Raw genomic sequence first — 26,186 nt, 5'->3', positions numbered from 1 at the left:
ATCGTCCTGGGAAGCTCAACGAGCCTCCCAATGCCCTATCCCGCGGTACCTGCGCCAGCGCGCAGATTGACCCCCTCCGCTCCCTCCACACGGACCTCTGCTATCCAGGGATCACCCATTTTTACCATTTAATTAAGACCCGCAACCTGCCCTACTCCGTTGAGGAGGTCAGGACCGTCACCAGGGACTGCCGCGTCTGCGCCGAGTGCAAACCGCACTTCTACCGCCCCGAACGAGCGCATCTGATCAAGGATCCCGCCCCTTTGAACGTCTCAGTATAGACTTCAAGGGTCCCCTCCCCTCCAACAACCGTAACACAGATTTCTTGAGTGTTATCGACGAATACACCCGCTTCCCTTTCGCCATTCCCTGTCCCGACATGACCACAACAACCGTCATAAAGGCCCTCCTATCCATCTTCTCCCTGTTCGGTTACCCCACGTACATCCACATCGACCGGGGGTCCTCCTTTATGAGTGACGAACTGCGTCAATTCCTGCTCAGCAGGGGCATAGCCTCTAGCAGGACGACCAGTTATAACCCCCGTGGTAACGGTGAAGTCGAGCGGGAGAATGGTACCATCTGGAAGACCATCCTGCTGGCCCTACAGTCCAGAGATCTCCCTATCCCCCGTTGACAAGAGGTCATCCCCGACACCCTCCATTCAATCCGGTCTCTCCTCTGTACTACCACTAATCAAACACCTCATGAACGTCTTCTTGTTTTCCCCAGGAAGTTGTCCTCAGGATCCCCTATCCCGACCTGGCTGGCCACCCCCGGGCCCATCTTGCTCCGGAAGCCGCACAAGTCCGACGCGTTGGTTGAGCGAGTCCAGTTACTCCACTCCAACCCGCAGTATGCGCACGTGAAGTATTCCGACGGTCGGCAGGATACGGTCTCGCTTCGGGACCTGGCACCCGCCAGCGTGCGGCCTTCTCCCCCTACATCAACACCTCCCCCCCCAACCCCAATTCCCCCCAGCGCCCCCACAACCCGGATTACAGCGTCTCCACCACCGGCCCGGGGTACGGAGACACACCTACGACCGACGCTCCCGGAGGCAAGGATGACCATCGGCCCGACGTCATCGGCTCCACTGTGACGGTCCACCAGAACACCACGGGCACCCGACAGGCTGATCGTGTCCATCTGATGCGACCATGGGACATTTATTTTGGACTTTGTTGATATTCTGTTGCACCTTAAGTTAGTAGTATTGTTTTTTTGCCACGAGCCAGTGGGCAGCCCACCTTTCTCGATTTTCGCTGCTCATACCACCAGTCCTCGGACCACCCCCCCTCTCTCTTCCACTTACACACACCCCCCCGCCTTCTCTCTCCACAAGGGGTGAATGTAGTGGTATGAATGTGAGCACTGCCATTGGTGCAGAGCATTGGTTTCCCATTGGCTCTGGCTGGTCATGTGCCTCTTGTCCAATTGGCCGGGACTAGTCATGTGACTGCTCACCAATTGGTCGAGAGGCAAGTAGACCCCACCTCCGAGGCAGGGTATAAGTACGCAGAGTTCCCGGCGGTCGACCTTTCTCTGTAGTCGACCACCGGGCTAACAACTAGCTGATCAAAGCCACAGTTTGGATCTTCATCGTGTCTTGAGTCCAATTGATGGTACATCAACAGGTATAGCTAGGGAAGAGAGGCAGGCAGTTAGGCCAAATAACACCCCGCCCCTTGGACTCCTACTGCCTTGACCTGTTGATGGTCATTTTAGTCATTCGCGGGAGAAGATCCATGGGTTAGCCACCCAGGTTCAGTTCCAGCCTTGGGTGACTATGTGTGTGGAGTTTGTACGTTCTCCCCGTGTCTGTGTGGGCTTCCTCCGGGTTCCTCCCACAGCCCAAAGATGTGCAGGTTAGGTGGATTAACTATGCTAAATTGCCCCTTTGTGTCCAAAGATGTGCAGGTTAGGGGGTTATAGGGTGGAGGAGTAGTTAGAGCACTCTTTCCGAGGGCCGGTGTGACCTGACGGGCTGAATGGCCTCCTTCTGCACTGTAAGGATTCTATGGAAGGCTGACATTTGAGTGAATACTGAGGGAGTGCAGCACTGCTGGAGGTGCCCTTATCTGGTTGAAACGTTAAACCGAGGCCCCATCTGCTCTCGCAGGTGTACAGGAAAGATCCCAGGAAAAGGTGTCTTTGAATATTTTTAAAGACAAAGAGCTTGGTAGATTCTTGATTAACAAGGGGGTGAAAGGTTATCGGGACAGGCAGGAATATGGGTTTGAGGTTAGAATCAGATCAGTCGTCACCTTATTGAATGGTGGAGCTGACTCGAGGGGCCGAGTGGCCTACTCCTGCTCCTAATTCTCATCCCGTGGCCGTGTCTGGAAAGAAGAACAGGCCTATATCTATCTCTCAATCAACACCACATAGACTAACCAATCATGATGAGCGGCACGGTGGCACCGTGGTTAGCACTGCTGCCTCAAAGCACCAGGGTCCCGGGTTCAATTCCGGCCTCAGGTCACTGTCTGTGCGGAGTCTGCACATCCTCCCCGTGTCTGCGTGGGTTTCCTCCGGGTGCCCCAGTTTCCTCCCACAGTTCAAAGATGTACAGGTTAGGTGGATTGACCGTGCTAAATTGTCCCTAAATGTGCCAAAGGATAGGTCGGGTCATTGGGTTTATGCGGACAGGGTGGAGGCAAGGGCTTAAATCAGGTGCTCATTCCAAGGGCTGGTGCAGACTCGATGGGCCGAATGGTCTCCTGCTGCACTGTAAATTCTGTCTGTGGGCATGGTGTGTGCAAATGTGTTGCCCCCTACCTACATTGCAAGGGTGAAGAAGAATTTCCTTGTTGTGAAAATACCATTCAATCTTTCTTTTTTTTTAAAACATAAAAAAGTTCTGATGAAGAGTCACCCAGTCTCGAAACATTGCTCTGGTTCCCTCTCCACAGCTGCTGTCAGACCGGCTGAGATTTCCCAGCACTTTGCTTCAGATTCCAGCGTCTGCAGTAATTTGATTATTTTACCTATTTCTTTTAATGATTTGTTGGAACCAAACATTGATCGATGCAGCAAAGCTGCACTTGCTCATGCATTTACTTTGTTTGGCCCCTTGTTCCGCACACTAACCAATCAGTATTTGTTGATGCACCATTTGTCAATGTACTCTGTCGATTATTCTGTGCAGAGTCTGCCCGTTCTCCCCGTGTGTGCGTGGGTTTTCTCCGGGTGCTCCAGTTTCCTCCCATAGTCCAAAGACGTACAGGTTAGGTGGATTGGCCATGAAATGAAATGAAAATCGCTTATTGTCACAAGTAGGCTTCAAATGAAGTTACTGTGAAAAGCCCCTAGTCGCCACATTCCAGCGCCTGTTCGGGGAGGCTGGTCCGGGAATTGAACCGTGCTGCTGGCCTGCCTTGGTCTGCTTTCAAAGAAAGCGATTTAGCCCTGTGCTAAAGGTTAGGAGGGGTTATTGGGTTACGGGGATAGGGTGGAAGTGAGGGCTTAAGTCTGTCAGTGCAGACTTAATGGGCCGAATGGCCTCCTTCTGCACTGTATGTTCTATTGTCTACCCCGGATGTTCCCTTGGCCGCAGAAAAATACTTTTCACTGTACTTCGGTCCATGTGACAATAAATCAATCAATGTGTGAGTTAGAGGACGGGGCAATAATCCATAATATCCAAAATATTAAGGGCAGCACGGTCGCATGGTGGTTAGCATAAATGCTTCACAGCTCCAGGGTCCCAGGTTCGGTTCCCGGCTGGGTCACTGTCTGTGCGGAGTCTGCACGTCCTCCCCGTGTGTGCGTGGGTTTCCTCCGGGTGCTCCGGTTTCCTCCCACAGTCCAAAGATGTGCGGGTTAGGTGGATGGCCATGCTAAAATTGCCCGTAGTTTCCTAAAAAGTAAGGTTAGGGGGAGGGGGGGGGGGGGGGTTTGTTGGGTTAGGGTATAGGGTGGATACGTGGGTTTGAGTAGGGTGATCATTGCTCGGCACAACATCGAGGGCCGAAGGGCCTGTTCTGTGCTGTACTGTTCTATGTCTATATTATTTATTTTAATCCATTCTCTTTGTCTGGTGCACAGAAATTGGAATGCATCCAGAGTGGGTCATTTCTTGTGCACTGTCCTCGCCTCACTCCATGGGTCACACATCTGGAATCTGTGAATGAATGGGTCAAATTGTTACATTGGCTGTGCGTCATCATGTTGCTGTTTCTGCTGCTGCAATGAGCTGGTTGCTCTGTGCACTCGGGGGTTTTAAAGGCTGCACCGCCCTCTGGCTGCAGCAGGGATTTTAGAAACCGGGAGGGTTATTTATTAAAAGAGTGAGTCAGCAGGAAGCGGAGCCTTTGATGTGAAAGCCGCTCTCGGTGCCGGTGGGGGTGGGGAGCTCGGTCGCAGCCGGCCAGAGGAGGGGAGGATGGCAGCGGCGGGAGAGCCGGAGCCGGGGGCCGCTCCCCGGAACCTCTCCGTCCACAACTTCAGCGAGAAGCTGGCCGAGCACACGGTGCATTTCCACCTCCTCTCAATGAAGGAGAGTTTCTTCCTGTGGGTGGGCAGCGCCCCCACTCTCTCCAACCTCGCCGTGGCCATGTGCACCAGATTTGTGAGTAGCTCATTCACCCCATTCCCCCTTTGCAGCTGGGGATTGACTCCCCGGGGCATTCCTACTGGGACCAGCTGGGGATTGACTCCCCGGGGCATTCCTACTGGGACCAGCTGGGGATCGACTCCCCGGGGCATTCCTACTGGGACCAGCTGGGGATTGACTCCCCGGGGCATTCCTACTGGGACCAGCTGGGGATCGACTCCCCGGGGCATTCCTACTGGGACCAGCTGGGGATTGACTCCCCGGGGCATTCCTACTGGGACCAGCTGGGGATTGACTCCCCGGGGCATTCCTGCTGGGACCAGCTGGGGATTGACTCCCCGGGGCATTCCTACTGGGACCAGCTGGGGATCGACTCCCCGGGGCATTCCTACTGGGACCAGCTGGGGATCGACTCCCCGGGGCATTCCTACTGGGACCAGCTGGGGATTGACTCCCCGGGGCATTCCTACTGGGACCAGCTGGGGATTGACTCCCCGGGGCATTCCTACTGGGACCAGCTGGGGATTGACTCCCCGGGGCATTCCTACTGGGACCAGCTGGGGATTGACTCCCCGGGGCATTCCTACTGGGACCAGCTGGGGATTGACTCCCCGGGGCATTCCTACTGGGACCAGCTGGGGATTGACTCCCCGGGAAAGGGGGTGGTGGTGGCTAATGGCAGAGGCTGTCGCAGGTCCTGGAATTAACTCCCCCGAGTGGTCAGAATTGAAACTCTCTGTGCCTGAGCTTTTGCTGGGAGGTGGGCAGGGAGAGCTCTTAAAGAAACATAGAACATAGAAAAATACAGCACAGAACAGGCCCTTGTCCCCTGAAAAAAAAACAAGTCTATTTTGACAAACACTGCTGTTGTTAAGGAGCAGAATAGTGAGCTCCCAGGCCCCTTGCATCAACAGCTTGCATTGGGGGGTTAATGTGGTGGGAGCGGTTGCGTTTTCGCGAGCTGTGACTCCACTCGTCTTTTAATCCGTCGTTTCTCTCCTGATGCTCCTTATTCGTCTTTTCTTGGGTTTACGTGGCTTGCGCCTTGGGGGTAGCACAGTGGTTCGCACTGTTGCTTCACAATCACAGTGCCAGGTCCTGGGTTCAATTCCTGGTTTGGGTCACCGTCTGTGTGGAGTCTGCACGTTCTCCCCGTGTCTGCGTGGGTTTCCTCCGGGTGCTCCGGTTTCCTCCCACAAGCCCCGAAAGATGTGCTGTTAGGTGAATTGGACATTCTGAATTCTCCCTCTGTGTATCCAAACAGGCGCTGCAGTGTGGCGACTAGGGGCTTTTCACAGTAACTTCACTGCAGTGTTAACGTGAGCCTACTTGTGACAATAATAAAGATTATTATTCAGCAAGGAAGTTCCCGATTGTTCTTTTTGTAAGAAAGAGCTGAGAGGAAAATGTCTAAATCATTGTATTTTCTCCCCCCTGTGGCAGATATCCTGACGGGTTCGGGAGACGAGGGCCGTGCTCCCTGATCCCGGTCCCTGGTGGGAGATGAGAGTTATTGCAATTGTATACGGTGTTGGTGAGACTACATCTGGAATATTGTGTCCAGTTTTGGTGTCCTTATTTGAGGAAGGATGTGATGGCACTGAAAGCAGTTCAGAGGGGATTTGCCAGATTGATTCCAGGGATGAAGGGGTTGATGTCTGAGGAGAGATGAACCAGTTTGGGCTTATACTCGCTGGAGGTTAGAAGGATGAGAGGAGATCTGATCGAGATATCTAAAGTACTAAAAGGGATTGATAAACTAAACGTAGACCAAATGTTCCCCCTTGTGGGGCAATCTAGACCAAGGCGTCACAGATACAGATTGAGAGATGGTAGATTTAAAACTGAGCTGAGGAGGAATTACTTCTCGCAGAAGGTGGTGAATTTGTGGAACTCGTTGTCCCATAATGTGCTGGAATCTGAGTCATTAAATGGTTTTAAGAAGGAGATAGATATAGTTCTGCTTTTAAAAATACGTGTTAAAGGGATATGGGGAACAGGTAGTGAAGGGGCTTTGAGACCAGGAAGAGATCAGCCATGATCTGATTGAATGGCGGAGCAGGCTCGAAGTGCTGAATTGCCTGCTTCTGCTCCTAATTTCTATGTTCCCATGAATTCCCGATTGGGTTAGAGAATTGGCTTCCATGCTTTTGGAGGCTGGTTGCATCAGATTTGATGGAGCACAACATATCCTGTCTGAGAGGCCAGGGATAGGGCCCACCAGTCACTGGTCCTGTATCATTCTATTCTTGATGCTCGTCATGAGGGGTTTGAGGTGGCCAAGCGGGTTGAGTCATTCCACGTGGCCGAGGCTGTGGACCGCCTCGGTGTCGGAGAGGCGGCAAGGTGGAGCTGATGGTGTCCAGTGCTTCGATTTGATAGAATCCTGGAGAGTGCTGGTTGAGGGGGCAAAACCCATTCGTAAAGGGTAGTATACAGACCACCCAACAGCAGTGGTAATGTTGTGTATAGCTATAGACAGGAAATCAGAGATGCATGTGGATAAAGGAACATAAAGGTGATTATGGGTGACTTTAATCTGTACATAGATTGGGTGAGTCAAATTAGTTCCAGTACAATAGAGGAGGAATTTCTGAAATGTGTACGGGATGGATTTCTGGACCAGTATGTTGAGGAATGAACAAGGGAATGGGCCATCTTGAGTTGAGTGCAATGAAAAAGAATTTGTTGGCAATCTAGGTGTGAGAGAACCCTTGAGGATCAGTGACCATAATATGATAGAATCCTTTATCAAGGTGGATAGTGAGTTAGTTAATTCTGAGATTAGGGTCCTGAACCTCAATAAAGGTAACTGTGATATGAGGCTTGAGCTGGCTATGACGGACTGGGAAACGTTACTGAAAGGAAGGACAGTGGACAGGCAATGGGGAACAAATAGGTGAACTACAATAGTTATTTATTCCTCTTTGGCACAAGAGTAGAAAGGGAACTGTGGCCAATCCATGGCTTGCAAGGGAAATTAGAGAGTATTAGATTCAAAGAAGAGGCATACAAATTAGCAATAAAAAGCAATAGACGCGAGGATTAGTAACAGTTTAAAATTCAGCAAAGGCGGACAAAGGGATTGATTAAGAAGGGGAAAATACAATTTGAAAGTAAGATAGCAGAGAACATAAAAACTGACTGTAAAAGTTTTGAGGTATGTAAAGAGAAAAAGATTGATGAAAACTAATGTAGGCCCCTTACAGTCAGCAATGGGGAACAAAGTAATGGCTGAGAAACTAAATTTATACTTCGCTTCTGTCTTCACAAAGGAAGGCATGAATAATGTACAGGAAGTTCTGAGAAACACAAGTTTAAGTGAGAAGGTGAAGGAAATTAGTATTAGTAAAGAAATGGTTTTGGGGAAATTAATGGGTTTGAAGGCAGACAAATCTCCAGAGCCTGATAATCTTCATCCCAGAGTACTTTAAGACAGTGGCCCTAGAAATAGTAGATCCATTGGTTGTCATTTTCCAAAATTCTTTGGACTCTAGAATGGTTCCTAGAGGTTGAAGGGTAGCTAATATAATCCCGCTATTCAAAAAGGGAGGTAGAGAGAAAACAGGAGCCTATAGACCAGCGAGCCTAACGTTGGTCGTGGGCAAATTGCGAGAGTCCATTATCAAGGATATCTTAGCAGAGCATTTGGAACGCATTGGTGAAATCAGACAAAGTCAGCATGGATTTACGAAAGGCAAATCATGCTTGTCAAATCTACTAGAATTCTTTGAAGATGTAACTAGTAGAGTTGACCAGGGAGAACAAGTGGATGGGGCTTACTTAGACTTTCAGAAGGCTTTCGACAAGGTCTCACATAGCACATTACGATGTAAAGTTAAAGCGCATGGGATTACAGGTCGTGGCTTGAGATGGATAGAAAGCTGGTTAGCAAACAGGAAGTAAAAAGTTGGGATAAATGTATATTTTTATGATTGGCAGGCAGTGACTATTGGTTTACCGCAGGGATTTATGCTCGGACCCCAACTGTTCGCATTATATGTTAATGATTTGGCTGAGGGAACTAAATGTATTATCTCCAAATTTGCAGTTGGTACTAAGTTGGGTGGGAGGGTGAGCTGTGAGGAGGATGCAGAGATGCTTCAGTGGGATTTGGACAGGCTGAGTGAGTGGGCACATGCATGGCAGTGAGATGATTTGCTTTGGTAGCAACAATAGGAAGATAGATTATCAGTGGGTGTAAATTGAGAGAGGTGGATACTCAGTGAGACCTTGGTGTCCTCGTGCATCAGTCGCTGAAAGTAAGCGCACAGGTACAGCAGGCAAAGGGCATGTTGGCCCGAAAGAATTTAAGTATAGGAATAGAGATATTTTACTGCAATTGTACAGGGCATTGGTGAGGCCACGCCTGGAGTATTGTGGGCAGTTTTGATGTCCTTATCTGAGGAAGGCTGTTCTTGCTATGGAGAGAGTGCAGCGAAGGTTTACCAGGCTGATTCCTGGGATGGCGGGACTAAATTGGTTAGGATTATATTCATTGGCGTTTGGAAGAGTGAGAGGGGATCTCATAGAAACTGACAAAATTCTAACAGGATTAGACAGGGTAGATTCAGAAAGAATGTTCCTGATGGTGGGGGGAGTCCAGAATTAGGGGTCATAGTTTGAGGATAAGGGTTAAATCTTTTAGGACTGAGGTATAGAGATTCACCCAGAGAGTGGTGAATCTGTGGAATTCACTACCACAGAGAGTAGTTGAGGCCAAAATGTTGTGTAATTCAAGAAGGCATTAGATATAGCACTTGGGGCTAACGGGATCAAGGAATATGGGGAAAGTGGGATCAGGATATTGAACTTGGGACGAAGGCGGTGCTACATGCAAAACGGATCAGGTTCGGAATGCTGCAGCCAGCGCGCTTGTGGGTCACCTACAAGAACCAACACCACTATTTTGAGTCCCCAGAGGAGGTGTGGGCCTTTGTACAGGAAGAGAAACTGGACTCGAATTAGACCCAGGGGATACTTGGCGGCCGTAGCCGCTCGGGTACTTTCAGCTGAACAAGCGGTTTTTTTTTCGGCTGGGTCGGAACTGGGCAACTCTTATTGGAACGGTTTCCTTTTTTTTCTTCTTTCTTTGTTTGGATCCTGAACTCTTGCTTTGGGTTTTTCTTCTGATGTTTTTTCCCCCCTTTGCCAACTTCCCTTAGTTATTGTTATTGTGGTTATTCATGGTTATTTATATTGTTTGGTAGAGGGCGACTGTTAAGTACATTGTTATTTGTTATCTATCTGTTATTTATAATGTTAAGTTGGGGAGGCGGGACGGGGGGGAGAGCAGATCGGGGATATGGGCTCCTAGGGGGGGTTCTTTACAGGCATAGAACATAGAACATAGAACAGTACAGCACAGAACAGGCCCTTCGGCCCTCAATGTTGTGCCGAGCCATGATCACCCTACTCAAACCCACGTATCCACCTGATACCCATAACCCAACAACCCCCCACCCCCCCCCCCCCCCCCCTTAACCTTACTTTTATTAGGACACTACGGGCAAATTAGCATGGCCAATCCACCTAACCCGCACATCTTTGGACTGTGGAAGGAAACCGGAGCACCCGGAGGAAACCCACGCACACAGGGGGAGGACGTGCAGACTCCACACAGACAGTGACCCAGCCGGGAATCGAACCTGGGACCCTGGAGCTGTGAAGCATTTATGCTAACCACCATGCTACCCTGCTGCCCCTACTACCCTGCTGCATGGACGGGGACGGGGGTGGAACTGAAGATGGCGGGGTGGGGTGTGGCAGGGCGAAAGCGCGGGCTTTCCTCTGTTTTCCCGCGCGTGGGGCAGAGGAGGGGGGAGGGGAGGAGTGCGGGGCGTGGCTAGCAATGGCGACCTTTCCCGCGCTGGAGCGGGGCCAGGGAGGAGTGGCAAGGGGGGGGAGGCCCCCCCCCCCCCCCCCGAGCCGGGAGGAGTCGGAGTGTGGCAGGAGCAGCCGGGTCAGCGTAAACCAGCTGACTTACGGGAGTACGATGGAGGGTACATCGCGGCTAGGAGGGGTCCTAGCCTGGGGGGGGGGGGGGGGGGGGGGGGGTTAGGGAGGGACACCGGGTTGCTGCTGGAAAGACCAGGAACGGGAAGTGGAGGACTGGAGGGGTGGGGGGAGGGGGCCATCGCCATGGGGAGCGGGTCAGAAGGGGAGGGTCGACCCGGGGCGAGCAGGGAACAGGACATGGCTAATCGGCAGGGGAAGGGGGCGGGTCGTCCCGCGACCCGGCTGATCACTTGGAACGTGAGGGGGCTGAATGGGCCGGTCAAGAGATCAAGGGTATTCTCACACCTGAAGGGACTGAAGGCTGATGTAGCAATGTTACAGGAGACCCATTTGAAGGTAGTGGACCAGGTTCGCCTGAGAAGGGGGTGGGTGGGACAGGTGTTCCACTCTGGATTGGACGCAAAGAACCGGGGGGTGGCGATTCTGGTGGGAAAGAGGGTGTCGTTCGTGGCGGAGGAGGTGGTGGCGGATAAGGAGGGTAGGTATGTGATGGTGAAGGGTAAGCTGCAGGGGGAGAAAGTGGTGATGGTCAACGTATATGCCCCGAACTGGGATGACGCGGGTTTTATGAGGCGTCTATTGGGCCTCATTCCGGGACTGGAGGCAGGGGGCTTGATCATGGGGGGGGACTTTAACACAGTGCTGGACCCCGGGCTAGACAGATCGAGCTCAAGGACCAATAGGAGGCCGGCAGCGGCAGAAGTGCTGAGGGGGTACATGGAGCAGATGGGAGGAGTAGACCCATGGAGGTTTGGTAGGCCGAGGGCGAGGGAGTATTCCTTTTTCTCCCACGTCCATAGAGTGTACTCCAGAATCGATTTCTTCGTGTTGAGCAGGGGGCTGATCCCGAGGGTACGGGAAGCTGAGTACTCGGCCATTGCGATCTCTGATCATGCACCACATTGGGTGGATGTGGAAATGGGGGAGGCGCGGGACCAGCGCCCACTGTGGCGGCTGGATGTGGGGCTGTTAGCGGACGACGAGGTGTGTAAAAGGGTCCGGAAGAGCATTGAGAGCTATCTGGACTTGAATGACACGGGTGAGGTGCAGGTGGGGATGGTCTGGGAGGCCCTGAAGGCAGTGATCAGGGGAGAGCTGATCTCCATAAGGGCACACAGAGAAAGAAAGGAGAGGCAGGAGAGGGAGAGGCTGGTGGGGGAGCTATTGGAAGTGGATAGGAGATATGCGGAGGCACCAGAGGAGGGGCTGCTGGGAGAACGGCGCAGCCTGCAGGTCAAGTTCGACCTGCTGACCACCAGGAAGGCAGAGACGCAGTGGAGAAGGGCGCAGGGCGCCGGAAAAGGCGAGCAGGATGCTGGCACACCAGCTTCGCAAACGAGATGCGGCTAGGGAGATTGGGGGAGGGAAGGAGAGGGGCGGGAAGGTAGTGCAGAAGGGGCAAGAAGTGAACGGGGTCTTCAGGGATTTTTACAAGGAGTTGTATCGGTCTGAGCCGCCGACGAGGAGAGGGGGAATGGAGGACTTCCTAAACAAATTGAGGTTCCCAAGGGTCCAGGAGGGGCAGGTAGAAGGGCTGGGGGCGCCAATAGGGCTAGAGGAGCTAGTCAAGGGAATAGGTCAGATGCAAGCGGGGAAGGCGCCGGGGCCAGATGGGTTCCCGGTGGAATTCTATAAGAAAAATGTGGACTTGGTGGGACCGGTACTGGTACGAGCCTTTAATGAGGCGCGAGAGGGGGGGGTTCTGCCCCCGACAATGTCGCAGGCTCTGATCTCCCTGATATTGAAGCGGGATAAAGACCCCGTGCAGTGCGGGTCCTACAGGCCTATCTCGCTTCTGAACGTGGATGCCAAGTTGCTGGCAAAGATCCTGGCAGCTAGAATAGAGGATTGTGTGCCAGGGGTAATCCATGAGGACCAGACGGGGTTCGTGAAGGGGCGGCAGCTCAACACGAACGTGCGGAGATTGCTGAATGTAATTATGATGCCGGCAGTGGAGGGGGAGGCTGAGATAGTGGTAGCGCTGGACGCGGAGAAGGCATTCGATAGGGTGGAGTGGGAGTACCTGTGGGAGACGTTGGAACGGTTTGGGTTTGGGGAAGGGTTTATTAAGTGGGTGAAGTTGCTCTACTCGGCCCCGACGGCGAGTGTAGTGACAAACGGGAGGAGGTCGGAGTATTTCGGGCTCCACCGAGGGACCAGGAAGGGATGTCCCCTATCCCCCTTACTTTTCGCACTGGCGATTGAACCGTTGGCGATGGCACTGAGGGGTTCAGGGGGGTGGAGAGGACTGACTAGGGGAGGGGAGGAACATCGGGTATCGCTGTATGCGGATGATCTACTGCTGTACGTGGCAGACCCAGAAGGGGGAATGCCGGAGATAATGGAACTATTAGCAGAGTTTGGGGACTTTTCGGGGTACAAACTAAATTTGGGCAAAAGTGAGGTTTTTGTGATACACCCGGGGGACCAGGGAGAGGGAATTGGGGGACTCCCCTTCAAGCGAGCAGGAAAGAGCTTTAGGTACTTAGGGGTGCAGGTGGCAAGGAACTGGGGGACCCTCCACAAGTTGAACTTTTCCAGGCTGGTGGAACAGATGGAGGAGGAATTTAAGAGGTGGGACATGGTACCGCTGTCGCTGGCGGGGAGGGTGCAGTCAATCAAAATGACGGTCCTCCCAAGGTTCTTGTTTTTATTTCAGTGCTTGCCCATCTTCCTCCCTAGGGCCTTCTTCAAAAAGGTGACGAGTAGCATCATGAGCTACGTGTGGGCGCGCGGCACCCCAAGGGTGAGGAGGGTCTTTTTGGAGCGGAGTAGGGGCAGTGGAGGGCTGGCACTACCCAATCTTTCGGGGTATTACTGGGCGGCAAATGTGTCGATGGTGCGCAAGTGGATGATGGAAGGGGAGGGGGCAGCTTGGAAACGAATGGAGAGGGCGTCCTGTGGCAACACAAGCCTGGGGGCCCTAGTAACGGCACCATGGCCGCTCCCCCCCACGAGGTACACCACGAGCCCGGTGGTGGCGGCCACCCTCAAGATATGGGGGCAGTGGAGGCGACACAGGGGGGAAAAGGGAGGTCTGTTGGCGGCGCCAATAAGAGGGAACCATAGATTCATCCCGGGGAACATCGACGGGGGATTTCAGAGCTGGTACAGGGTGGGCATACGGCAGCTGAAGGACCTGTTTATAGAGGGGAGGTTTGCGAGCCTGGGAGGGCTGGAGGAGAAGTTTGAGCTCCCCCTGGGAAACATGTTCAGATATTTACAAGTGAAGGCATTTGCTAGGCGGCAGGTGGAGGGGTTCCCCCTGCTCCCCAGTAAGGGGGCGAGTGATAGGGTGCTCTCGGGGGTCTGGGTCGGAGGGGGGAGGATATCGGACATCTACAAGATAATGCAGGAGGCGGAGGAAGCATCGGGGGAGGAGCTGAAAGCCAAGTGGGAAGGGGAGCTGGGAGAGCAGATAGAAGACGGGACGTGGGCGGATGCACTGGAGAAGGTCAATTCTTGGAGAAGGGGGGGGGGGGGGGGCAGCAATGGTCGTGGGGGGACATGCACGACTGTAACGCGGGCAAGTCTGCTCGCTGCTCATGTCTGAAACTGTAGGCTGCCTTGTTTGTTAAGTTGTTGCTTGGGGGGGGGGGGGGGAGGACTGGTGCGCGCGAAAGGGCGGGCGAGGGAGGGATATTTGCCTAGAGGGATTGTGTTGTAAATAATTTAAAAATTAGTAGGGGTAAATGTCTGTATGGAAAAACTCTTTCAATAAAAATTATTTTTTTTAAAAAGGATATTGAACTTGATGACCAGCCATGATCATAATGAATGGCGGAGCAGGCTTGAAGGGCTGAATGGCCTCCCCCTGCTTCTATTTTCTATATATGTTGCTATGTATGATTCTGCCGTATCCTTTGCTTTGCCGTACGTCATGGAAGATCGTCATTATCCTAAAATCCGCCCTGCGGTTCTTCGAGAGTCCTGATTGTAACTCCCTGTTGATCATGTCATTGACTTTTTAAATTGTTGTCTTTCTTCCTGAAAGGGCGTGTGAAATGTGATTGTGATGGCCTGTGCTGTAGATTATCCTTATCCTGTGTTAGTGAGATCATTGGAGTCAATTATGAGAAGTGTGATTTGTGCACAGTGTTACTCCTTCTGGTATGAAGAAGACCAGTGGAGTTGGGGCGGGGGTGGTAGGGTTAGTTCAGTCCTCATAAAGATTGAGAATAGCCCCTCCCCCAGTTAGAGATAATCTGTTTCGGGCTTTCCGTTACGATTTGTAAGTTCTTTGAATTAAGAATTTTTTTCTTCATCCTTCTTTGGCCTGGGCAAAGTTTGTAACCCGGAGAGGACTTGGGTTCCTTCTCTTCTCTTCTGGAGGCTGCGTCTTCCCCCTTCTAGAACATAGAACACAGAACAGTACAGCACAGAACAGGCCCTTCGGCCCTCGATGTTGTGCCGAGCAATGATCACCCTACTCAAACCCACGTATCCACCCTGTACCCGTAACCCAACAACCCCCCCCCCTTAACCTTACTTTTTAGGACACTACGGGCAATTTAGCATGGCCAATCCACCTAACCCGCACATCTTTGGACTGTGGGTGGAAACCGGAGCACCCGGAGGAAACCCACGCACACACGGGGAGGACGTGCAGACTCCGCACAGACAGTGACCCAAGCCAGAATCGAACCTGGGACCCTGGAGCTGTGAAGCATTTATGCTAACCACCATGCTACCGTGCTGCCCCTTCTGTTTGGGTCTCTTTTTGCGTTTCCCGTTTCTGGGCGGCTGTGGTGGTCGGGCGCTGGAGGTGGGAGCTTGCTCTGGGTGCATTTTCTACGATGGAGGTCGCTTTTGGGTTGGGGGTCCCCTCCTTGGGGGTTTCCTTCTCCTCCTCTTGTCATCTCTTCATTCAGGTGAGCAAGGTGTTGATTTTTTAACCTGATCTGGCCCAGTGGTTGGGGGGCTGCGAGGTGTTTGTGCCAGTGTTTGGGGTTCTGTTGCGTTATGCAGTGTGTCTGTAATTCCTCGACAATCTGGGGGTTCTGTTACATTTACTATTCTTTTTGCAAGGGTGGGTATGATGAATCCATTCCTTACTCCTATTCGGGGGTAGGTGCTCTGGAATAGAAGGATGCGATGGATCGTTGAATGATGGTATTAAGCCAATTATAAGTCCGTTCCAAACTGCTCATGTGGGTGAAGTGTCTCCTGTGCCCTTCCTCGCTTTGGGTGCTGTATTATTTTGTAACTTTGTGGCATTATGAATGGCACGGTGGTTAGCACTGCTGCCTCACAGCGCTGAGGACCCGAGTTTTATCCCGGCCCTGGGTTACTGTCAGTGTGGAGTTTGCACATTCTCCCTGTGTCTGCGTGGGTCTCACCCCCACAACCCAAAAAGATGTGCAGGGTAGGTGAATTGGCAACGCTAAACTGCTTCTTAATCAAAAAAAAAGCTTTGTGGCATTATTTTGTTAAAAAATGTAAAATCACAAAATATAACCTTTTAAAAACAACTTGCATTCACATAGCGACTTAAACTAGTAAAACAAGCTAAGGTGCTTCACAGGCAGGGCCACAAAAGACAGTTTGGCACCTTGACTGCCACATAAGGAATCTTAGCGCCCAAAACGCGAGTGGACAACAACATTTTAAGAACTACTTAAAGGAGAAGAGGGAGGTGGATAGGTTACGGGCCAGAATTCCAGGGCTGCTTCCAGAATTCTTCCAGCATTCCAGGGCGGATGGCCTCTTTCTGTGCTGTAACGTTTCTACTTTCGAGCTTAGGGCCCTGGCGGCTGAGGTCAGACGGTCGGTGAAGGCTCGGGCGAGGGAAAATCGGGGAGCGTGCAAGAGGCTGGAAATGGAGGGGCACAGATCACGGAAGGACCGCAGGACTGGGATTGGAGGAAGTTGGAGACCAGGAGACCAGGGAGGAGGAGAGACACTGGACAGGGAATCCTGCAGGGATTTGACAACGAGGATGAACATTAAAAAAATTATCAGAGGAAATACTTGAAATCAAAGTCCTCATTCCCCCCTTGCGTACAATTTGAAAATGATTTATTCATAGGGTGATTGCTAAGCAACGGTTTTATTCAAGGATTTGGATGGCATAATAAACTCCATGTATACCTTGAGGATAAACTCGGAATAGTTATAATGCACTCTGTGCAATGGGTTCTGCTGCTTTTTTTGTGGAGGTGGGTGTCAAACAAGATGTGCTATGATTGCTGAGAGATCAACTATTGTGCTGTAATTTAATATAATTTCATTGGGTTCTATTCAGTTGATGGTTACAAGGAATTGGACTGGGGCGAGAGTGAATTATAAGTGCACAGGTCATTCAGTTGCAAAGATCAGGCGAACACAGCAAAGGTGTGAAACAAAACATTAAATTGTCAAATCTCTTCCTTTTTGTGCAGTTATCAGGCCAAACTGAACCTGGGGTTTCAAACTGAACTATTTTCCATATATTCGGTTGAAAGGTGCAAAGTGAGAGGACAACATCTTTTTGTGACGGAGGGAGAAGGGGGAAAATGAACCCGAGGAATTTTTGTAGTTCAAGTCCTCTGTCTGTAAAAGCATGTTTGTTTTGAAAGAAAAAACATCCCCTCCATTCTACTCATCAGTGTTTGTGATTAAGAATGGAAGGTTCAAGGTCAGCACGGTGGCGCAGTGGTTAACCCTGCTGCCTCACGGCGCCGAGGACCCGGGTTCGATCCTGGTTCTGGGTCACTGTCCGTGTGGAGTTTGCACATTCTCCCCGTGCCTGCGTGGGTTTCACCCCCACAACCCAAAGATGTGCAGGGTAGGTGGATTGGCCACGCTAAATTGCCCCTTAATTGGAAAAAATGAATTGGGCACTCAAAATTTATTTTTTTTAAAGAAAAATAAGAATGGAAGGCTCATTCATCACAGATTTTCAGTTTTGATCAACAGGGTAATTATGTCTTGTTGGGGAGACATTGACTGAGTTTCGTTATTGTCGCATGACACTGATTCTTGCCAAACATCGATCTGTTCAGAACCCTAATGGTGTTCGGGTTTGATCAAAGATATTGTCATAACGTAGTCGGCAGTCTTCCCTAACTGTTCAGTGGGTAAATCGCCTTATGGGATTGATTCTTCGAGCATGTATTCCTCCAGCTTAATCTTTAGCCTGTGTTGTGTTAACTGACTCTAGCTGGGTAATGGTAAGAATGCTATAGTTGGTTCAGAAGTCATTCTATTGAGTGAGAAGGGTAATATGGAAGGTAATGTGTATTTAATCTTGTGGTCTGTGTCGAAGATGTGCAGGAACAATTGAGTCAGCAGACTTCACTGTAGTGGGTGACGGAGCCTCCCTTGGATTAGATTCGTGGAACGAATGCAAAACAATTTGAAGAATGTTATGTCAGCTGCTTTTCATGCCGACTCCAAAGGGATAATTTCCTTGAACATTAACCCGCTAATATTGTTGCAGTGGCTTTGAGCGAGGATCAAGGACGGGAACTGTGTGTTTGCAGCCGGCGGGAATGATAGAACTCTTCTGTTATTTAACCCTTCTCTCGACAGACGAAAGGATTCTGCACACTACCGCGCTGCGTTGCCCCAATATTCTTCGGTATTGTAGTTGGTTCAAATGTATGAAGAGAATGAGCTAGAGATTGTTAGAAATTTCATTGAATATGGAATCGTTTATTAGAACAGTACACCCTGGAGCCAACCAGAGAGCAGGCTATATCAGACCTGACATTGTGCAATGGAATAGGATTCATTAGTGACCCCATAGTGAAGGCAGCAGCTATGATAATATGATTGAATTTTATATTTGGTTTATGGGAAGAAGAGTGGGTTCATGACTAGTATTTTAGAGGGCACGGTGGAACAGTGGTTAACACTACTGCCTCACGGTGCCGAGGACTCAAAGGTAGTACAGTGGTTAGCTCCAGGGTCCCAGGTTCGATTCCCGGCTTGAATCACTGTCTGGGCGGAGTCTGCACGTTCTCCCCGTGTCTGTGTGAGTTTCCTCCAGGTGCTCCGGTTTCCTCCCACAGTCCAAAGACGTGCAGGTTAGGTGGATTGGCCATGATAAATTGCCCTTACTGTCCAAAAAAGGGTTAGGTGGGGTTACTGAATTACAGGGATAGGTTGGAGGTGTGGGTTGCTTAAGTGTGGTGCTCTTTTCAAAGGCTGGTGCAGACTTGATGGGCTGAATGGCCACCTTCTGCACTGTGAATTCTATGACCCTTGTTCGATCCCGGTCCCATGCCACTGTCCATGTGGACATTCGCCCCGTGTCTGTGTGCGTCTCACCCCCACAACCCAAAGGTGTGCAGGTTAGGTGGATTGGCCACGCCAAAATTGCTCCTTTCTTTAAAAAAAGACTAGTATTTTAAACTTAAATGAGGGCCATTATGAGGATGTGAAGGTTCTGTGAATTGACAAATTAGGTTAAGGGATAGATCAATAGAGATGCAGCCACTGACACCTAAAGGGATATTTCAGAATACACAGGACAGATACAGTCCAATGAGAAAGAACATTTCCAAAGTTAACTAAGAATTTTAAGATGAGTGGCAGGTCAGAAGATTGGACAGAGTATTTAAAAAAAACTGCAAAGAATGACTAAAAGATTGATAAGGAGGGAAGAGTTAGAGTATGTGAGAAAGTGAGTCTGGGGAATTGATAATGGGGTAGAAGAGAATGGTAGATGAATTCAACAAGTTTTTTGGAGTTGGTCTTCACCATCAAGGATACAAGTAGCGTTTCCGAGGTAGCTGTGAATCAGGGAATGGAAGGCTGGGAGGAGCTCCAGAAAGTTACAGTCACCAGGGAAGTGGTATGGACCAAATTGTTGGAGCCGCGCGCTGACAGGTCCCCCAGTCCTGATGGACCTCACCTTCTGGTCTTAAAAGAAGTGAGATCGTTGATACAATGGTTTTAATTTTCTAAAATATGAGTGAGTGAATTTAAAGCACTTTTGTTGTTGGTGATTTTAAATGATTTCTGGCTCTGGGAGGTTTAGACCACGGCCTGTATTAGAACGCGGAGTGACGTACCTCACGTTCAAGGTCTCCACACTAATCTGCTCAAGCCTAATGTCCTGTAGCTGCGGTTATTTTCCAAGGTATAACGGCAGTGACACCTCTCCTCCCTTCCCACGCTCCCCCAACTCCTGCAAATCTGGCCCATTATGAAAAAGACACGATGCAGTATAGGAATGGTTATGGTTTGGAACAAGTTGAAGCCCAGTTTCTGTCACGTGTTATTTGTCGCCTGTGTTATTCAGTAGTACATAAACATATGGCTCTTCTCATGTTCTCATGCATACGCACAAACATTGTTCCATATAATGGAATCTGTCCTGTATTAGGCAAATAATTCTGTATAAAATATTCACTGCTAACTTCTGTTGTCATAGAGGGAGTCTTGGCCAATATTTGCTGCATCCAAGATCAAGGACACGACGGCACAGTGGCTGGCACTGCTGCCTCACAGAGGCAGGGCCCTGGGTTCAATTCCGGCCTTGGATGACTGACTTCCTTCCCGCGTCTGCGTGGGTTTCCTCCGGGTGCTCCGGTTTCCTCCCACTGTCCAAAGATGTGCAGGTTAAGGGATTGGCCATGATCAATGCGCGGGGGTTACAGAGATGGGATGGAGGGAGTGGGCCTGGGTAGAATTGCTCTTTCGGAGGGTTGGTGCAACCTCGATGGACTGAATAATAATTTTTCACAGTAACTTCTTTGCTGTGCTAACGTAAGCCTACTTGTGATACTAATAAAGATCATAATAATAAGTGATTATTATTATTTTTATTAGTGTCACAAGTATCCTTAAATGAACACTGCAATGAAGTTACTGTGAAAATTCCCTAGTCGCCACAACGCCTGTTCAGGTACACTGAGAATTCAGAATGACCAATCACCTAATAAGCACATCTTTCGGGACTTGTGGGAGGAAACCGGAGCACCCTCCACCCTATCCTCATAACCCAGTAACCCCACACAACACTAAGGGCAATTTTGATCACTACTGGCAATTTAACATGACCAATCCACCTAACCTGGAGCTGTGAAGCAACTGTGCTAACTACCATGCTACCGTGCTGCCCCGTGTGTCATGCCACTTTAGAGTTGGCCCTTTGTGCTGCCGTCACTTCCAGCTAATCCCGATTGGCTGAATCTGCAATTTGTCTGATTGGCTGTTGGCTTGCAGTATTAAATATTAAATCAAATATTAGTGAAAGCCAGAATAAAGTATTGGAGCATTCGGGGGATTGAGGCTTAGTGGCGATGTTTCTTCATTAGCAATTCGGAGGCCCAGACAAGCGTGGCACAGTGGCTCGCACTGCTACTTCTCAGCACCAGGACCCCAGTTCGATTCCAGCCTTGGGTGACTGTGTGGAGTTTGCACGTGCTCTCAGTGTCTGTGTGGGTTTCCTCCGGGTGCGCCTGTTTCCTTACACAGTCCAAAGATGTGCATGTTCGGTGGATTGGCCGTGATCACTGCGCAGGCTGACGGGAATAGAGCAGGGGAGTGGGCCTAAGTAGGTTGCTCTCTCGGAGGTTCAATGCAAGCTCGAATGGCTTCCTTCCACACTAGGCATTCAATGGAGACGCGAGTTCAAATCCCAAAAGCTAATTGATCTAGAATAAAATGCTCGTCCCATTAATATTGGTAATTAAACTACCGGATTGTTGTAAAAAGCCACCTGGTTCAATAATGTTCTTCGGGGAAGGGAATCTGCCGTCTTTACCTGGTCTGGCCTGAAAGTGATTGCAGACCCACAGCAGTATGGTTGGCTCTTAACTGCCCTCTGAAATGGCCACTGGTTTGTATAAAACACAGTTCAGAGAAAATCAGTGTGGGTATACCTACATCACATGGACTGCAGTGAATCAGTCACCTTCCAGGGCAATTAGGGGTGGGCAATAAATGTTGGCCAAAACAGCGACACCTACATCCCAAGGACAATATTAAGAAGGTGGCTATTAAGTATTTCATAGATTTCATAGAATTTACAGTGCAGAAGGAGGCCATTCGGCCCATCGAGTCTGCACCGGCTCTTGGAAAGAGCACCCTACCCAAGGTCAAAACCTCCACCCTATCCCCATAACCCAGTAACCCCACCCAACACAAGGGCAATTTTGGACACTAACGGGCAATTTATCATGGCCAATCCACCTAACCTGCACATCTTTGGACTGTGGGAGGAAACCGGAGCAGCCGGAGGAAACCCACGCACACACGGGGAGGATGTGCAGACTCCGCACAGTGACCCAAGCCGGAATCGAACTTGGGACCCTGGAGCTGTGAAGCAATTGTGATATCCACAATGCTACCGTGCTGCCCCAAATTTGAAATGTTAAATGCAATATCGAAATATGTGATCAGATTAGATTAATTTGATGTGTTGGAAATTATGATGGAGTCCAGTAATCTTTGGGTTAAATATAACTTGCTACATACTGATTTACAGGACCCAATGCCAGTGTCTACATTAGTCCTTGGAGATGCCTCTGACACCACACCCAACTCTGTCGCCCAAAGACTCGGTAAGACTTCAGTTTTACATAAAAAAACATATTTGCATCGTTTCAATTTAAAAACAAACTTGTTCCCGTTATGTAATCACCATTCCAGTTCTGCCACAACTATCTCAGCGCCCACTCTCCAAAACATAAAGCCCATGGCAGGATGAATGGATGTCAGATTGCAGTCTTCACAACTTTAGGTTTTGTTGTCTAGTTAAAAATAATCCTCTGGATGCATTAAACTCATTACATTAGTGCTATACATTTTAGAGTGTTCCTTTGTAATACTCCTGAACAGGACAGAATTAAAGATTGACATTTAAAAGATTACTTCATGCCTTTAGCTTGCAATCTCAGTCTCTGTTAGTCCTTGCCTGTCCTTCTCTGCTATGGCAATGCTATCAAAGTCGATACTCCTCAGAATATTCCGTTTCCTTCCAAGGTTCAGTTATGCTTTTGTCTGTTGTCTTGGCCTTCCCTATTATCCTCACAATGTTGCAACTAGAGTTTATGGGATTGTCTCCTATTCTAGTTCAAAACTGTGCGACTAATCTCTGCGAAGTTTCCTTCCCCCTTTCAAGTTTGAAGTCGCCCTAAACTTTGGCTCTTCGCCTATATCTCTCCGTAAAAAAGAACACGTTTATTCTCTGGGCTGGATTCTCTGGTCCCCCAGCTGTGTGCTTCTTGGTGGCAGCATTCTCTATTCCCACCGCTTGTCAATGGGATTTCCCATTGAAGCCGCTGGGAAACCTGTGGGCGGGGTGCCCTGCTGGTGGGAACAGAGACTCCTAATGGTCGGGGAATTCCAGCCTCTGTCTTTCTCCCACCCTCCTTGTATCCCAAAACAAAAGGGTTATTCTATGATGACAGAGAGGGAGATAATACCATTCCTTTGGTTGGGAAAATTAGAGGGTAAATTTACCTGCTGCTTTGCTTATTTTTCAGTCCAGGGAATTGTGGAACTAGGGATGCTAGGTGAAGTAGGGCGATAATGATAGCAACCCATCAGTATGGTGGAATTTTAATCCTTTGGTTTCTTTTAAATTTTTGTTTATTTATTAAAAACCTTAGTTATAGCTGTTATCAATCCCTGTATTATTACAGCTAGCTCGATGTGGGTTTCCTTCCACAAATCCCGAAAGACGTGCCGGTAGGTAATTTGGACATTCTGAATTCTCCCCCAGTGTACCTGAACAGATGCCGGTGTGTGGCGACTAGGGGCTTTTCAGAGTAACTTCATTGCCGTGTAAATGTAACCTTACTTGTGACAATAAAGATCATTATTATTATAAGATATTCCCTTCATGAAAAACTGTTGCATTGAGGAGAGACCGATGATGTCGAAATTGAAGAGCAGTATCACAGGATCTGTAGCACAATGAAGATGATTTAGATGCAAATTAAACAATAAATCTGCATACAAAAGGATGAGACTTTTGCACAGAAGTAATATTGTGGAAAAGAGCAGAAAGTTCATCTTGATTAATTCCAAGATCATGGGGAGGTGCTGGCGTAGTGGCATTATTGTTGGAATAGTAACCCAGAGACCCAGGGTAATGATCTGGGAACCTGGGTTCAAATCCTTGCCTGGTCTGGTCGACTGGCAGACCCACAGCTGGGTAAATACACTGTGTATTTCTGAAATACACTCAATAAAGGAGGGACAATAAATGCTGGCCCAGCCAGCAATCCCCCGAACAATGTTTTTCAAAATATCGTCTCTGGAAAAGAAACAAGAATCCCAGCTACATATAAATACCAAATGGAAATATTCCAAAGTATGTTTTAATTTAACTCTCATTTGTTCCTTTAAAGCGAAGAAGACAGGGAAACAAGTTTTCATCAGTTATAACCTGCCCAGCACCAACACCAATCTATCACTGCAGGTGGAAAACCGAATCAAACAAGAAATGGTCACTCATCCAGACAAGTTTTAATTGTAATTTTCTGTTTTAAAATATTTTTTAAAGACGTTATGTTGACTTGTTTAATAAAATGTTCCAAAAGTTGTTGCCTTTTCCTTGTTGTGCATTTTTCAAATTAGGCGGTCAAATACTGAAGTGGGCATTGTTGTGTGGGAGTTTAGTGATTCCAGCGAGCTCGGCAACGGGCTTGGTCTTCATGTTTGCATTTTCTGTGAAGTGCGTGTGAGCTGGTTGTCATTGAGGTAGCGTCCCACTGCCGCGCCCAGCTGAAATGGGCTAACTCAACTTGGGCTGTAGAACAAAGCCGGGGTTTTCCATGTCTACACGGTCCCCAGTACTAATTGTCCTATTAGAAGGCTGAAAGATGGGTTAGCCCTGTAGCTCCAAGCAAAGGTGGGTGCTTGACTTAAACACAAGAACTAGGAGCAGGAATAGGTGATTTAGTCCCTCGAACCTGCTCCGCCATTCAATACGATCATGGCTGATCTCGTCTTGACCTTCCTTCCCGTTCCCCATAACAACCTGCTTCTAATTAAAAGCCTATCGATCTCCTTAAATTTGTTTTAATGTTTTGGCATTCAATGCACTCCGAAGTAGAAAGTTCCACATTCTTGACATTGAGTGAATTAATTCCTCCTCATTTCTGTTTTAAATCTGCCACCCCTGAGCCTAAAACTCTAATTCTAGAATGCCCAACAAGGAGAAATATCCGCTCTATGTCTCCAGCAATCCCCTTTCGCATCTAATCTACCTCAATAACATCTCTCATTCTTCTAAACTCTAGTATAGGTCTAAACTACTCAATCTCACTACACCAGACAAGCCCTCCATCCCTGGAATCAATTGAGTGAACCTTCTCTGAGACGCCTTCAATGCATTTACATCCTAGAGCACGAGGACCAAAACTATGAGCATTACTCCAGGTACAGTCTCACCAATGACATAGTTTCAACAGGACTGCCCTACTTTTATATTCTATTCCATTGCCACTACCTGCTGCACCTGCATACTAACCTGCGATTCATGCACGAGGACACCCAGATCCCTCTGCACTGAAGCATTTTGAAGTTTCTCTCTACTTCGATAATAAGTTGCCGTCTTATTCCTCTGACCAAAATGGATGATCTCACACTTATCCACGTTAAATTCCATCCGCCAGATTTTGGCCAACACGCCTAACCTAACCTACAGCAGCACGGTAGCATTGTGGATAGCACAATCGCTTCACAGCTCCAGGGTCCCAGGTTCAATTCCGGCTTGGGTCACTGTCTGTGCGGAGTCTGCACATCCTCCCCGTGTGTGCGTGGGTTTCCACCGCGTGCTCCGGTTTCCTCCCACAGTCCAAAGATGTGCAGGTTAGGTGGATTGGCCAATGAAAAATTGCCCTTAGTGTCCAAAATTACCCTTAAGTGTTGGGTGGGGTTACTGGGTTATGGGGTTACTGGGTTATGGGGATAGAGTGGAGTTGTTGACCTTGGGTAGGGAGCTCTTTCCAAGAGCCGGAGCAGACTCGATGGGCTGAATGGCCTCCTTCTGCACTGTAAATTCTATGAAATCTATTAAATGTATTTTTTCATCATTGCAACTTACAATCCAATCTATTTTAGTGTCATCTGCAAATTTGGCTCCAGTACATTCTATGCCTGAATCTAAGTCATTAATAAACATTGTAAATAGTTGGGCCCCAATGACTGAATCCTGTGGCAACTCACTAGTTACAGCTTGCCAACCGGAATAAAAAGACCATTTATCCCCACTCTCTGCTTTCTGTTGGTTTGCCAATCCTCTATCCAAGCTAATTAATCATCCCCAACCCCATAGATCTTACCTTGTGTATTAACCTTTTTGTGGGACCTAATCAAATGCCTTCTGCCAAACAACACAAGTTCCTGCATTTTTTTTGAAACAAAATCAAGACCTGGAGACTGTATAAATTGATGTTAGAACATAGAACATACAGTGCAGAAGAAGGCCATTCGGCCCATCGAGTCTGCACCGACCCACTTAAGCCCTCTCTTCCACCCTATTCCCCATAACCCCTTCTAACCTTTTTGGACATTAAGGGCACTTTAGCATAGCCAATCCACCTAACCTGCATGTCTTTGGACTGTGGGAGGAAACTGGAGCACCCGGAGGAAACCCACGCAGACGCGGGGAGAATGTGCAGACTCCGCACAGACAGCGACCCAACGGGGAATTGAACCTGGGACC

General features: G+C 49.2%; 1 protein-coding gene across 1 annotated transcript; it reads left to right on the top strand.

The window, feature by feature from the left end:
* Positions 1–4,263: 4,263 nt before the first annotated feature.
* Positions 4,264–24,060, top strand: psmg4 (proteasome (prosome, macropain) assembly chaperone 4). Its single transcript, XM_038796660.1, has 3 exons — positions 4,264–4,573; positions 21,996–22,071; positions 23,866–24,060. The coding sequence occupies exons 1-3, from the start codon at positions 4,388–4,390 to the stop codon at positions 23,985–23,987; spliced, it is 384 nt and encodes a 127-aa protein (XP_038652588.1). The 5' UTR covers positions 4,264–4,387; the 3' UTR covers positions 23,988–24,060.
* Positions 24,061–26,186: the final 2,126 nt, after the last annotated feature.

This window comes from Scyliorhinus canicula, chromosome 5, assembly GCF_902713615.1.
Source record: "Scyliorhinus canicula chromosome 5, sScyCan1.1, whole genome shotgun sequence".
Classification (NCBI taxonomy): Eukaryota; Metazoa; Chordata; class Chondrichthyes; order Carcharhiniformes; family Scyliorhinidae; genus Scyliorhinus; species Scyliorhinus canicula.
Note: the sequence above shows the minus strand (reverse complement) of the source record. Positions and strands in the feature narration are given on the sequence as shown.